At 38.7% G+C, this 14,911-nt stretch overlaps 1 protein-coding gene across 3 annotated transcripts in view; it reads left to right on the forward strand.

The window, feature by feature from the left end:
* Window positions 1-14,911, forward strand: part of DYNC1I1 (dynein cytoplasmic 1 intermediate chain 1) — a 402,011-nt gene that overhangs the window by 98,537 nt on the left and 288,563 nt on the right. For 2 of the 3 annotated variants that reach the window (XM_040260479.1, XM_040260481.1), the window contains exon 6: window positions 6,036-6,095. The exons of the other annotated variant lie outside the window; for it this stretch is intronic. In XM_040260479.1, coding sequence (XP_040116413.1) covers window positions 6,036-6,095 — 60 coding nt within the window. The remainder of the gene's footprint in view (window positions 1-6,035; window positions 6,096-14,911) is intronic. 3 annotated transcript variants of the gene reach the window in all.

The following is a 14,911-nucleotide window of genomic DNA, read 5'->3' on the forward strand; positions in this document are numbered from 1 at the left end:
TGGGAGAAAGGGCATTCAGATAATATAGAGGGAGATGTGGGAGAGAGGAGACGTGTGGGGTGTAGAATGTGTGTGAAGGAGACAGTATGAAAATACATCAGAGTCTGGGAGGCAAGTATGGCCTTGGAGGTATTGAGCTTCCTAGTCCTATATTTGGAGCCAGGAAAATATTGAATTTACCTGGCAACTTACTAAAAATACAGATACCTAAGGCATAGATCTAGTTGAGGTCTGGACCACTGCATTTTTGTAACACTTTCAAGAGCTGAGGATGTGTTTGGGGGAACCATTGATCTGATAAAAAGGACAGAAGATGTGAACGAGGATTGTGGTGCTAGAGAAGGAAAGAAAAGCCTGACGAGACAAGAAAAGGTTAACTGCTTTTGGTGTTACAGATGGATATGTCCAAAAAGCATGTGAAAAGGAGGAACTTTGAGTTCAAGGGTGATGAGGACTTTAGGGTTATCTTTTGCAGAAGATATGTGGGCATCTTGGAGATCATCAGTAGCTATAGAGGTGAGGGGAGAAGAAATTACTCTGGTTGGGGAATGTGTCTTTATGGGGATGGAAAGAATAAGGAGCCTTCCAGAGGTATAACGAGAAGTGAAAAAGACATGGTTTTTAGGGTCAGGAACACTGAAAGAAATAACATGCTTATGAAGGAGCCAATAGTCACCAGAATCATAGAGATCAAGTATGAGAAACAAGAATAAGCCATGGGATTTGATGGGTTAGTGGTCATCATTGTCATCATCATCATCATTTTTGTTATTTACCACTTGTGCTGTTTTATTTCCATAGGGTGAGTTCCTGGGAGTGAAACGAGTTCCAGAGTAATTCTGTGTTTGTGATTCTTGCTCCATGCTGGCATGTTGCTTTCCCAAAGAACTGTACTAGTTTAAAATGCCACCAGCAGTACATCAGAGTGCCTCAGCCACATTGAATATTAGCATTGCAAATGACGGTTCTTTAAAAAAATTTTTTTGTTAGATTTTCTTTTTTAAATTTTATTTATTTTTAAATGAAAGAAAGATGAGTATTTTTAATGATAAAAGGTACAATTCACTAAGAAGATAGACATCATAAACCATTAGACACCTAACAATAAAGAAACAGAGATACAGAAAGCAAAATCAGAAGAAATATAAGGGAAAAGAAAAAAGTATCTAATCACAGTGAGACATAGTAACATTTTTCTGAGAATATCAAGTACAGAAAATAAGAATAGGAGCATCTTAAATGATGTCATTAAAAATTTAAATATGATAGATTTCTATTTATATTAATCTTATAGCCTACACAAATATATTTAAAATTTTATTTCATATGTTGTTATTAGATGTCCATAGGACATTTAGCAAAAATGGCAAAAAGATAAACATTACTAAATTTCAAAAAATATAATTCTTCTTTTTGTGATTCAGTTATACATATACACATATATTATCTTTGAAATTATTTTCCAATATAGGTTATTACAAGATATTGACTATAGTTCCCTATGCTATACAGTAAATCCTTGTTGCTTGCTGCATATCTATTTTTTTAAATTCTGTTCATACTAAGTCAAACAAGTGGAATCAAAATGGCAAATGATAGTTCTTAATGACTGCCTTACAAGTATTTATCAGACATCTCTTTCTTATAACCAAAACTAAAAAAAAGGTAAGAGCAAAGATGCTCTTTAAGGGAAAATCATTAAGACTGTCTACTCTGGAGTCTAAGAAAATGGGAAGAAGACTGAAAACTACCAACGTGCTCTGAACAGGAAGGAAATAACCGCTCATTAGAGAGTGTGGTTATACAACACAGACATCATGTTTCTTACTCCTAAGTTATGCTTTCCATGGGGAGCCAGGGATTGTTTTGCTTTGTTTGAATTTTTACTTCCTTCTGTCTAATAAACTGAGCGAATAAGATTGGGCCAATGAAGAGAGACTTTTGTAACCAGCTGAATAGTAAAAGGGTGTGATACAAACTTCTGTTTGTCTCTTAATGGGTTCACTGCTAAGTTTGAATAATTTTGGTGTTTATCATATTCTTTTTCTTTATAAGAAATATTCAAAAACAGATTGTTCTGCAGATTATTAACTGTTATATGGTAGGCCTTTTTAGATGAGATACCAGAGGCTACACTGTTCAACATGTTTAGTATCCAATAAGTGAGTGATTATTTACCATGGTGTGGGAAGATTCTGTATCTTGAAGTTTGAAACAAGTTGGGAAATGTGACCTTAAAGTCTGTCCAGAACTGCCAATCCAACCGTAGGGCCATGGAGCCACGATGTGCCACATTAGGTTAGAAATCACTAGGTTATTCAGTATCTGTGCAAGTAGCAGCTTCCTCATGAAAAAAATCCTCCTGTGGATCCTCAGAGAGTTAACCTAAGAAATCAACCTGCAGTTGATCAGAGCAGACAAATACAGCTCTTAAAAATGAGCAAACAAAACCAAGATGGTTTCCCAGATAGGAACAATAGACAAAGTCTAATTGACAGAATTAAAGATTGCATTCAGCAAAATGGGTTCTGTTGGTCATCCCAAGAAATTAGGGAAAGTGGAGGCTCTGGCAGCAGTGAGTGGTGGTCTAGTCCTGTTATAAAATGTGGACATGATGGGCCTAGGACAGGGAGAAGCTTAAATAGTTAAAAATTCATCTTCACTTGTTGTAATTCTAAAGACACTGCTAAAGTCTGACTTCCCAGGAAGTCAGTCTTCAAGGGAGAAGACTTCTTCAGGCTTGTATAATTAATTGGTCAGCCTGGCATTTGCTGTTCCTGTGACAGATTGGTGACTTGGCATCTAAAATATAACTTATCAGATCTAGTAGTCTTAATTTAAGGGCGCAGTGTGTTCAGGTGAGTTGTAGGTAAATAATAGAACAGCTGTGACCACCTGGGAGCTGTCACACCCTTCCCTTGCCTGAGAAGAGCGAAAAAGGCCCCCAAATTGTCCCATCAGAAACCTGAGCGCAGAGGAGCTGATCCCAGCCCTTATGAGAGAATGCTTCTCACAGTCAGCCAGAGCCAGAGGCCACTCCTCTTGTCTGTAGCCAAGGAAGTATCCATAAAGATAAAAGGTTTGGACTCCAGATATACGTGAACAGCAAGGGTGAATCACTGTAATGGATTCGGTCACTTCCATCATTTGAAAGGAAGTGATGGAACCAGTGTCCAGAGCCAGGAAGAGCTGCTTTCCTTGGGCAGAGAACAAGTGCACAGCAGCAGTTTTCACCCCGGCTGCACATGAGAGAGTTTCAAAAAAATCTGGATGCCTGAGTCCCACCCCAAACATTCTGATTTCATTGGTTTAAAAGTGGCCTGGGCCTTAGGCCAGCGTGTGTGAATCACTTGTTTAGATGCTAATGTATTTGAAGATCAGTGATGCTTTCTGCCTGCCAACTAGTGGAAGCAATAGTCTAGCCTAGCTATTCTCTAAAGGTGGTTCTAGGATCAGCTGTGAGCATTCCCTGGGAACTTGTTAGAAATACAGATTCTCAGCCCCACCCCAGAACTACTCAAATCAGAATTTCTGGGCTTGAGGATCAGCATCTGTATTTTAACAGTCCCTCCCAGTCATTCTGATCCATGTCAGAGTTTGAAAACCACTGATCTAAGTCCAGACCTTACTACTGAAAGTGTGGTCCACAGCCCAGCAGCATCGACCCCGCGAGGAGCTGTTAGAAATGCAGAATCTCAAGCCACCCCAGACCTACTAAATCAGGACGGGCATTTTAAACAATATTCCCAGGTATCTGTGCATTAGTTTATGAAACACTGGGCCTCCTTGGTGGCCCAGACAGTAAACTTTGAGAAGCATTGGTCTCAGAAACAGGGACCGATTAGTGTTCTCACCAGACTTTAGTTGTCATCTTTCAGTGCATTTAGGTCAGAGGACAAGAGCATAACTGGAACTTACAAGGGGAGCTTAGAAACTGCGTTCTGATACCTCTACAGGAGGTGCTTAGGTGGGTTCCATTATATAAGTGGGGCTTTGTGTCAAAGAAACATTGGTAGTAGATATAGTAGCTATTTCATTTTCACAGTAAAAACAGCTGTTTATCAAATACTTACTTTGTGCTCTATAGGTGTAATGGCATGCAATCCCTATAGAAAACCAGAGAGAAACCATCCATCCATTCATCTGTTCAACTATTGTTGTATTATACAAGCATGCACTGTGGGACAAATTGAGAAAGGAGCACTGACATATATATATATACTACCATATGTGAAATAGGCAGCTAATGCGAAGCTGCTATATAACAGAAGGAGCCCAGCCTGGCTCTCTGTGATGAGCTGGAGGGGAACATGGGGGAGCAGGGCAGGAGAGGGCCTCCAGAGGGAGGGGATATAGAGAGAGAGTCATAACTGATTTGCATCGTTGCATGGAGGCTGTCTTTGCATTGTTGCATGCCAATAGGACGTTATAAAGCAATTATCCTGCAACTAAAAAATCAAGAAAAGTAAACACGCATGCCAGGCATGGGCCTAGGCGTATTCTTATAATTTAGGGATGTAGCTCTTCCTGCTATTTTGAGACTTAATTCCAGAGTTACACAGCAAACAGTCATAAATACACGGATGTATAAGAAAGCCATAGGTAAAGATACCTTATGAAAAAAGTAAAGCCAGATAAGAGAACGGGATGAAGAGTGACGAGGAAGTGCTGCTTGTGGGAGGTGGTGAGAGAAGGAAAGCCTCGCTGGTCAGGGGACATTTGAACTGAGAAACGAAGCAAAAGCATGAGCCGCATGGCTCTTTGGGGAAAAAAACCTCAAGGAGGACACAGTGAGGGAGGGGCCCGCCCTTAGAGACGGATTGGGAAGAGAGCTGCAGGCCAGGTCATGAATTGTCGCACAAGCCATGGTAAATCCTTACGGACAAGGAAACTGAGTGGGCTTCTCGAACTTCAAAACGCCCCCCGGATGACCTGGGGCCTTATTAACCATAGTCCAGAGTCAGTGAGTCTGGGTGAGATCTGAGTCTCGGCATTTCCAGCAAGTTCCCTGAGGTGCTGATGCTCCTGGTCCATGAAACACTCTCAGAGTAAGCACGAGGGTGCAAGGGTTGAGAACTGAAGCAGCATGTCCAGGGTCACAGAGCTGGTAAGTCACAGAGGCAAGATTTGAGTCGCAGGTGCCTGACCCCAAAGTCCCTGCTGTCCATTGGCTGCCTCCCAGGTACTTAAGCCTCACTCACCTGTTAACTGTATACCATGCAGGAAATTTAAAGGGCCTACCCAAGAAAGGTCCTTGTGTGCACTCTGTTCATGGAGGAGCTCCTTTTATGTGGTGGAGAAATACCAAAGGGAGTTGATAACTATTGGTAACCTTGGTAACCATTGATACTTTGTGCTAGCTCTTGTGAAGTACTTAGAAGACGTTAAGACATCCCTGGCATCTTTCGAGACGAATGATATTGCCGTTGGTGACCATCTTGGTCTAAAACATAAGAAACACCAAAATACCCATGAACCTCGAAATCTAATGCACTGTAATTGCAGTCACTGACCCAAGGAAGCCAGTTATTCCCCAGGCTCTGCAGTCGTGCTCTGTCTGGCCCAGCCTCCCGAGGTGCTTCTACTCTGGCCCATTCGAGCCCTTGCAGTTGGTCGCCGTCACTGCCTGGGGAATGCTTGCTGCTCCCTGGTGTGGCTTGGCTCTGGGGTACATACGAAGCAGTTTACGTGCTCCAGTCAATCGTGCTTCTGTATAGAACGAAACAGCAATGAAAAGAGGGTGTGTGGGGGTGGATGACTATTTAGCTCTGGGTTTCCTTCCATGGAAACGACTGTAGCTTCCAGTGTCAAGCAGTCGTTCCAAAGGAAGGACCGGCTTCTCGCTTTCTCTTGTCCCTTGATAATCACGGGGTCTTCCTGGCTCCTGGGGGTGGTGGGGGTGACAGAGTGGGGAGATGTTCTGTGTATGTACTGTACATGCTGTTGCCTTGATGAATGACGTGGTTTGGTTTGGTTTGGTTCCCTCCCCTTTTGTTAATTCTCTGTGTTCTTTTTCCTTTGTGCTGCGCGATTAGGACTCTGCAGTGGGACACAGACCCCTCAGTGCTCCAGCTGCAGTCAGACTCAGAACTTGGGTATATGTCTGCTCTTTTGCTACTCCTTTTATTATCCCTTTGCTACGGTTGTGTTGAAAGGCCGGAGCCGTTGTTGCTCTTGCTTTTTTCCCCTTTGTTGAATTTCCAGTTTGATAAGTTTATTTCCTTCTGTCAGTTTGCCTTCTACAGTTACGCTTTGAAGAAAGTCTCTCTTTGTGGAAAACACCACAAAAAGATGGCTTTTGACCCCCCCTTTTAATTCCTAGTATTGCAAAACAGCACTCCCCTGAATGAAAATTATAAGCATATCACCATGCCTCTGCTTCAAGGTGGGGCGCACAAGTTCTGTGATGACAGATATGTTTAACTTGATCCTCGCCATCTTCCCCCTGACTAACAAGTTACCTTAAGTTAATCTTCGTCTAAAACCAATATGAAAATGTTGTGTCTTGCTTGTTGCCTTTTCACTTTTTTGGGAACTCACAATTAGCATTTAATTTGAATCCAGTCTGAGGGTATAAAGATTCCTGTTAAAGAAAAATATATGATTTGTTGGATGCCTCAGTATTAAGAGATCTCAAAATTATTTGATGATGGATCATGTCTCCTGCATCCTAAAGATCTTTTTTTTTTCAGGTGGACATGTATGTTAAAAGGTAGCTTCAGAATTGAGAATTCTTCCACAAAGAATAAAATGCACAGGCAGTTCCTAGAAAGGTAGTTTACTTCTGTTCCAGGGTTAGAGTTAGCTATATTCATACATGAGATGTTTCCAGTGGGGTGTTTGTCCTGGCTGTGCTCAAGCTTAGGAGCGCCAACTATGTGCTTCTTTTCAACTTGCTTTGGTGAATTCAGATCATCTTGAAATCAGCCACGGTAGGGGTGTTTAGACCACAGAAACTGACAAATGCTTCCAACCAGGGCTTATTCCCTTTTCCTCAAGCAAGTTATTGAACTTTTACCAACATGCCACTGGGTACCTCCATATGTGAGTAACAGATTTTCTTCCAATATTTTGTAAAGCTATTACTTTTTATTTCTAAATATAACCTGATGAATCCTGATGTGGGCATTTATTTATTATTTATTTGAATTTCTGAGATTTCTGGGCTTGTATCTGTGGGTTTCTATCAATTTTAGTACCTACTGTAGACATGTTAAGTTGAAGGGCTATCTTTACATTAGGTTAAATGCCATCTGCTGTGTCCCTTTACGCAAAAGTTTTCTGCAGACTCTTAACACTGCTAAGCCAAAGAAATACCCTAACATTTTGGATAACTGATACACTGTTTTTTTAACACTACTAAATTATTGGCTGTTGAGTTATATAGTTCACTGTATGTTTTATTTCCACTTGTATTATTTAAATAACAAAAAAATTATGGCTTAAATCAAGCAGAAAAAAACAATGAATATATAGTATATTACTGTTCAGGGGAATTTCAGAGAGTAGTTCTTCAATATTTCATTGTGGTTTTTATAACAAGGAAGCTAGAACTGGCAGAGACTTTGCCGTATGCACTTAACAGATTTTTTAGACAGATTGTGACATTGGTGAATTATATGTGCTGGTGTGGAACAGTTAGGAATTTTCTTATTTTTATCTGTTTTCCAGGCAAAAACTCAGTTAACTATACAGATGAAAAATAATCCTAGGGAGATGGCATATCTGTGACTTCTACCTTGCCAGCCATATTTTATTTCAGAGTGGACACAGTGAGTCAGAGAAAAATGGGAAATGAGATTTTTTTTGTGTAGTTTGTCTTAGAGTCTGGAAGGAATGTTCAAAGAATATTTGAAAGAGGAGGTTGTTTCAGTCATGTTACAATTTCAAATATTGATTCAATAAAATTTTCTGTCTTGTAAATAGTCCTTACGTGCAGGCAGTCTTCCTGCCACACACATTTTTATGAAGTATTGTTTGTTGTTGTGTAGTTGCTAAGTCATGTCAGCCTCTTTTGTGACCTCATGGATTGTGTAACCTGCACTCGCTCCTCTGTCCCTGGGATTTCTCAGACAGAAATACTGGCGTGGGGTGCAATTTCCTTCTCCAGGGATTCTTCCCAACCCAGGGATTGAATCCTCATCTCTTGCATCTCCTGCATTGGCAGGTGGATTCTTTACCACTGAGCCACCAGGGAAGCCCTTTATGAAGTGTGTCTCAGGCAACAAGAGTTTTGTCGAGACAGGTTTAGTTCCTCTCCTTGATCCTGCACATAGAGTTGACCATAACACATAACTGGCTCTGTCCGCTGATTTTTTTTTTAACAGCTTTATTGAAGTATGATTAACATTAAAGAAATGACACACATTTGTAGTATTCAAAATGACAGATTTTCATGTATACACATTCATGAAGTCGTCACTGCAATCAAGGTAATAAGCAGAGTCATCGTCCCTAAAGGTTTTCTCCCAGCCCTTTGTCATCTTCGCAGCTGCTTCTTCCCCTCCCACCAGACACCTGACCTTCTTCCCAGTCCCTTAGTTCACATCTCCGAGAATATCATTGCAAATGAAATCAGGCAGTAGGTGCTCTTTTGACTGACTTCTTTTACACAAAATTATTATCTGGAGACTCATTCATGCAGGTGTGTCTCAGTAATTCATTCCTTGTTTTTGCTGGCTGGTTTGTTGTATGGATACATTGCAGTTCATTTATTCGGTCAGTTCTGATGTGCATTTGGGTTGTTTCCATTACAAATGAAAATGCTGTGAACGTTTATGTACAGATATTTTTAGCCAATATATTTCCATTTATTTTGAGTATCACCAAGTAGAATGGCTGAAGCATATAATGAATGTACCTTTAAACTGCCAAACTGTTTTCAAAATAGTTTTGCCATAATACATTCTCACAAGTAGTGTAGGAGAGCCTCAGTTCCTCCACATTCTTGACAACACTTGGTCTCAACTTTTTGAAAAATTATTTTTTTTATTGTTATTAAAGAAATATAACGGTATCTCATTGTGGTTTTAGTTTGAATTTTCCCCAGTGACTAATGGTGCTAGGCTATTTTTTGTGTGCATATTTGCTATTTGAATATCTTCTCTGATGAAATGTCTGCTTAAATTTTTTTGGACTTATTGTTTATGAATTGAGTTGTTGGTTTTCACATTACAGAGGGTTTATGTATTTGGGATACAATCCTTCACCTGAAACATATGTGTAAATATTTTCTCCCAATTTGTCACTTGCCTTTTTCATTCTCTTAATAGTGTCTTTAAGAATGGAAACCTTTTTGATTTGACAAATTCCAGCTTTCAGCTTTGTTCTTTTATGAATCATGCTTTTTCGTGACATCAATTTGTAGTAATTTCTTAAATCGTTGGTAGAATGTAATTCACTTGTGAGACCATTTGAATTTGCAAGTTTATTTTGGGAAGTTTAAAAATACAAATTTAATAACAAGCAGTAATGGAACTATTGAGGTTATCTATATATATATTTTTTTTGAGTGAGCTTTGACAGTTTGTGATCTTTGAAGTAATATGCCCATTTTGTCTCTGTTGGCAAATGTGTTGGCATAAAATTGTGTATACATTTCTTCATCATCCTTTAATTATTTGCAAACTCTGAAATTACCTCTCTCTTTCCTGATAATTGGCAACTTTTGTCTTGTGTTTTTCCTTCTGATAAGTATGACTAGATGTTCATCAATTTTATTGATCTTCTCAAATAACCAGCATTTGGTTTCATTGATATTCCTTGTTTTTCTATCTTCTATTTGATTGATTTCTACTCTGATATTAATTATTGCTTCTCATTTGCTTAATTTGTATTTAATGTGCTTTGTTTAGTTCTTTAAATGAAAGCAGAAGTCAGTGACTTGAGAATAATATAGGTGTGCAGTGCTGTTTCTAATATAGGGGTTAATGCTATTAAATGTTCCTGAAGCATTAACTTCATGGTATCTTGCAGATTCTTACATAGTTGTTGTCATTTTCATTTGGTTAAAAAGATTTTAGAATCTCTCTTTTTATTTCATCTTTAACTGATGAGTTGTTTCGAAGTGTGTTATTTAGATTACACATATTTGGAGATTTTTCAGAGATGTTTCTGTTACTGATTTATAACTTATTTCTACTGTGGTTAGAGAACATACTTTGTATATTATTTGTATATCATTTTAAACTTGTTGAGACTTACGACTCACTGTATAGTCTGTCTTAGTAAACAACCTGTGTGCCTTTGAAAAGGGTGTGTATTCTGTTCTTATTGGATAGAATATTCCAAATTTGTCAATTAGATCTAGTTGGATGATTATGATGTTCCAGTCTTTCATATCTTTTATGTCTACCAGCTTCTAACAATTATTAGGAGAAGAGTGTTGATGTTTCCAACTACAATTTTGAGTCTTTCTGTTTCTCCTTGCAATACTATCAGTTTTTGTTTCATGTATTTTGAAATTTTTTTATTAGGTACATAGATGTTTGGGATTCTTATATCTTTTGATGAGTTGATTCATTTATCATTATGAAATGAACTTCTTTATCACTAGTAATACATTTTGCTCTGAAAATTCCTTTGTCTGGTGTTAATAGGGCCACACTAGAGAGGACCCTGGTGGGCTGCAGTCCACGGGGTCGCTAAGAGTCAGACACGACTGAGCGACTTCACTTTCACTTTTCACTTTCATGCATTGGAGAAGGAAATGGCAGCCCACTCCAGTGTTCTTGCCTGGAGAATCCCAGGGACGGGGGAGCCTGGTGGGCTGCCGTCTCTGGGGTCACACAGGGTCTGACACGACTGAAGCGTCTTAGCAGCAGCAGCAGCTTCCTTCTGACATATGTTAACATGGTCTATCTTTTCTCATCCTTTTGCTTTTTTAACCTGTTTGTTGCTTTACATTGAAAGTGCATCTTATATGCATCATATAATGGATCTTGCATTTTTAATCTGTTGTGATAATATCTGCCTTTTAGTTGGAGTATTTATATCATTTACATTTAATGTGATTATTGATATAGTTAGATTTAAATCACTGTGATATTAATATCTGTTCTCTATCCTCTATATTCTTCTTTCCTGATATTCTTTTGAACTTTCTTTTGTATTATTGCAATTTTTATGATTCTATTTTACTGCTTCTTGATGTTAACCATATTTCTTCATGTTATTATTTTAGTGGTTGCTTTAGTGTTTATAATGTACATCTTTGGCTTATCTTATTGTGGTTTTGATATGCCATCATCTGTTAGTTCTGGGTCAGTTTCAATTGATTGACTTATCTCTACCTTATAGTTATGTTTTCCTTCTTCTTGTATGTATGCTGATTTTTGATTAATATCAGACATTGTGACTGTTGGCTAGGTATTGGATATATTGGAATTCCTATAAATCTTGAGGTTTGTTCTGAGATATGGTCAGTTCCCTTGAAAACACTGTGATTCTTTCAAATCTTTTTATGGTTTGTTAGTTGGGACTGGAGCAGTGCTCAGTCTAGGACTAATTAATTTTGGTACTTAGGCAAGATTAGTACAAGCATTCTATACAGCCTTGATGGTTTCCTGCCTGGGTGGCTGGAAAAAGGAATATTTGTGTTCCTGTGTGCATGCCCAAAACTATTACCTCTAATTCCTCTGGGTAGTTTTTCCCTCGGCCTCAGGTAATTTCCTCGTTAGTATCTTATGATCATAGGATACTAAGCTGAAACCTCGAGAGATCTTCCCTGCCGCACCACACATGGCCTTAAAGCTCTCGGTGCAGTAAACTTAGGGAGTATAGGACTTGTCTTATGTTTCTCTGCTCTTATGTGTCCCTTTCCTTCATTGCTTAACCTCTAGTGTCTTGCAAACTGTTGTTTTATTCAAATTTCTGTCCTTTTTGGGAGTTGTTTCAGATGGAGGATAAATCTGGTCATCTTGACCAGAAGCACCAACATTGTGTCACTTTTGTATGATGTTATATTAACTATGTGATCAGCAAAACAGGTCCCAGAATAGAGGAATAAGGGAGAAAAAAATAGCTTCAAGAAAATTGTGAATAAAGAAAAATTCTTTATTTTTTACCAAGTAACTGCTTATGAAAGTACCCCCAGTACTTAAATTTCTTAGACAATTATAATAATTATATAATATATTTATAAATATAATAAAGTATAATTATATAATATAATGAATATTATATTTTAATAATATAATTATGTAAATGATTTAATATTTTAATTATATAAATTATTATAATATAATATATAAAATATAATGAATACTATAACTATAATAAGTGAATTGAAGATGGTCAAAGTGAAAAATGAAATAATAGGATAAAAAGAGTAAGTTAAAAGATCATAGGATCTAAAAATCTATGCTGACTGGCAGATGAGTAAATGCATTGAAATTTGGACAACTTTGAGGGAAGGATTGTATTTTAAATTTCTTTTTGTTGTCTTGTGAAGGGACCTTAGGTCAAATTCCGCCATGAGATTGCTGGTCTTTAGGGAGATGTGTTGAGTCAACATGAGGTGTGCAGTGGTGGGAGGGAGGCAGAGATTCTTAGTGAGGAGTAGAGTCAGTGAGTAACAAGGGTGTTTTGTTGCCCTTTGTTCCAAATTGTTAGGCTTATATATATACTTTGCCAACAAAGGTCTGCCTAGTCAAGGCTATGGTTTTCCCAGTGGTCATGTATGGATGTGAGAGTTGGACTGTGAAGAAGGCTGAGTGCCGAAGAATGGATGCTTTTGAACTGTGGTGTTGGAGAAGACTCTTGAGAGTCCCAAGGACTGCAAGGAGATCCCACCAGTCCATTCTGAAGATCAGCCTTGGGATTTCTTTGGAAGGAATGATGCTGAAGCTGAAACTCCAGTACTTTGGCCACCTCATGTGAAGAGTTGACTCATTGGAAAAGACTCTGATGCTGGGAGGGATTGGGGGCAGGAGAAGGGGACGACAGAGGATGAGATGGCTGGATGGCATCACCGACTCGATGGACGTGAGTCTGAGTGAACTCCGGGAGTTGGTGATGGACAGGGAGGCCTGGCGTGCTGTGATTCATGGGGTCGCAAAGAGTCGGACACGACTGAGCGACTGAACTATAACTATATATAGGAATATTTAGTGGCTTCTGATTTTACTGAAGCCTCACAATCATATTTCCTTTATGTCTTAGTGTATTAAACCCTTAGTAGGATTTCTGAGATATTTGGAATCAAAGTGACAATGAGAAAAAACTGAGGCTGTGAAGGATTTGGTTGCTCCTTACCTCAAAGAGGAACTTAGAGAGTCCTTCAGTCCTTGGGAGACTTTGTTAGAAGCTGGTTACCTCTTCTCTCAACCTTCTCTTTCGCCTCTCTTTTCTGCTGAAAGAGACAGTGAATATTACTCCTGAATCCACCAGGCACCATCTCAAACTGCTGTGGTGAAACAGAGTGATCCCTCTGTTAAGAACAGAATTTAAACCAGCTCTGTAAAGTCACCAGAAAAAATGCATATCCTTCAAGATGGTGGGAGGTGTTTGAGAAGATCTCACCTGCCAGTTCTAGAGATCTTTTCATGTTTTAAAGTTATTTTTCATTTGCCTAGCAGAATAGTAATAACCTCATTAGCTTTGGGTGAAGTACGCCTCTTTAGGCTTATTTTGTCAGAAATTATTTTGCATTATGTAAAATCTCTGATTTGAATTAATTTTTAAGGTTTCCCATGTGACAGTGCCTGGAATTTTCTTGAGAATGATACGAGTTGTATTCTTGATCCAACTGACAGTCTGCCTTTTCAGTAATACCTAATCATACTTGCTAGAGAAATTGGAATATGGAACAGCAGCTTGGGAGAGGTGTGTGTGTGTGTATCAAAAGGTAATAGTAAAATGCATTTCAGAATCTTTAAATATACAGTGAATTCTGACCCATGAAAAACTTTGATAAGTTGGTTTTTGACAGATCCAGTCAAAATTTTGGCACAAGAGAGGAAAAAAGTACTTTGTTTATGAAGTCCCCAAACATTTCTTGAGAAGTTGTTACCTGCTGGTCTTTGTTCTCTGCCCTCAAAAACCTCGAGTAAGCAATTATAGGGTATTTTCTGTTCTGTGTTCACAACTGGATTTTCATAAAATAATATTCTTCTTTTATTCCATTTCAGAAAAATTAATATGGCCATTTGGGAAGGATGTATGCTTACCCTTTGGTACTCAGTGACTTGAAGATTTCTATAATTTTAATAGCTTTACATTACAACTTCTACAGAAGGTTGTTCATAAATATTAAGTCCATTAAAGGCCAGTCTATAAGATTTTTATATCATTGTTGTCATTTATATGCAATATTGGAGAGAACACATTTTCATACCTTCTGATCTTATAATTCTAAACTTTCAATTTCCTTTATAAAGTGGCTACTTGATAGCACAGCTCCCACCAGTATTGCCAAGCTCTGTATAACCATGACTATTGACTTTTTTCCCATTCTGGGAATTTACAAGGTCTACTTGTGCGATGATGTTGAAGGCAGACCATTTAACTGTGCCTGTTGACTGAACCAGACTTGACATTTGCTTCTGTTGAGGAGAAATAATTTAGCTGCCAAGCCAATATCTCTGCACAGTAAGAAGCAAGTATCATGGAAATGAAATAAATACTTCCTGGAATGATTTTTTGAATGTGAACATAGATAATGGCAACCAATCCTTCTTGAGGTAATCAGCAAAGGTCAACCATCAAGCTGCTTCTCAGCCCTGGGAGAAAAACACCCACTCTGAACACAGAGGATGAATTGCGTGTGAGGGGCCTGCGATGCTGGGGTCATTTCAGAAGGTGTGGCAACCCCATCTCCACCTTCCCTCTGTGTGAAGTCCCATTCACGACTCTAGGAGCCAGTCCTGGAGACGTCACTCATCTTATGACACCAGCATTCAGTGTTAGGAAA

This window comes from Oryx dammah, unplaced genomic scaffold, assembly GCF_014754425.2.
Source record: "Oryx dammah isolate SB20612 unplaced genomic scaffold, SCBI_Odam_1.1 HiC_scaffold_18, whole genome shotgun sequence".
NCBI lineage: Eukaryota > Metazoa > Chordata > Mammalia > Artiodactyla > Bovidae > Oryx > Oryx dammah.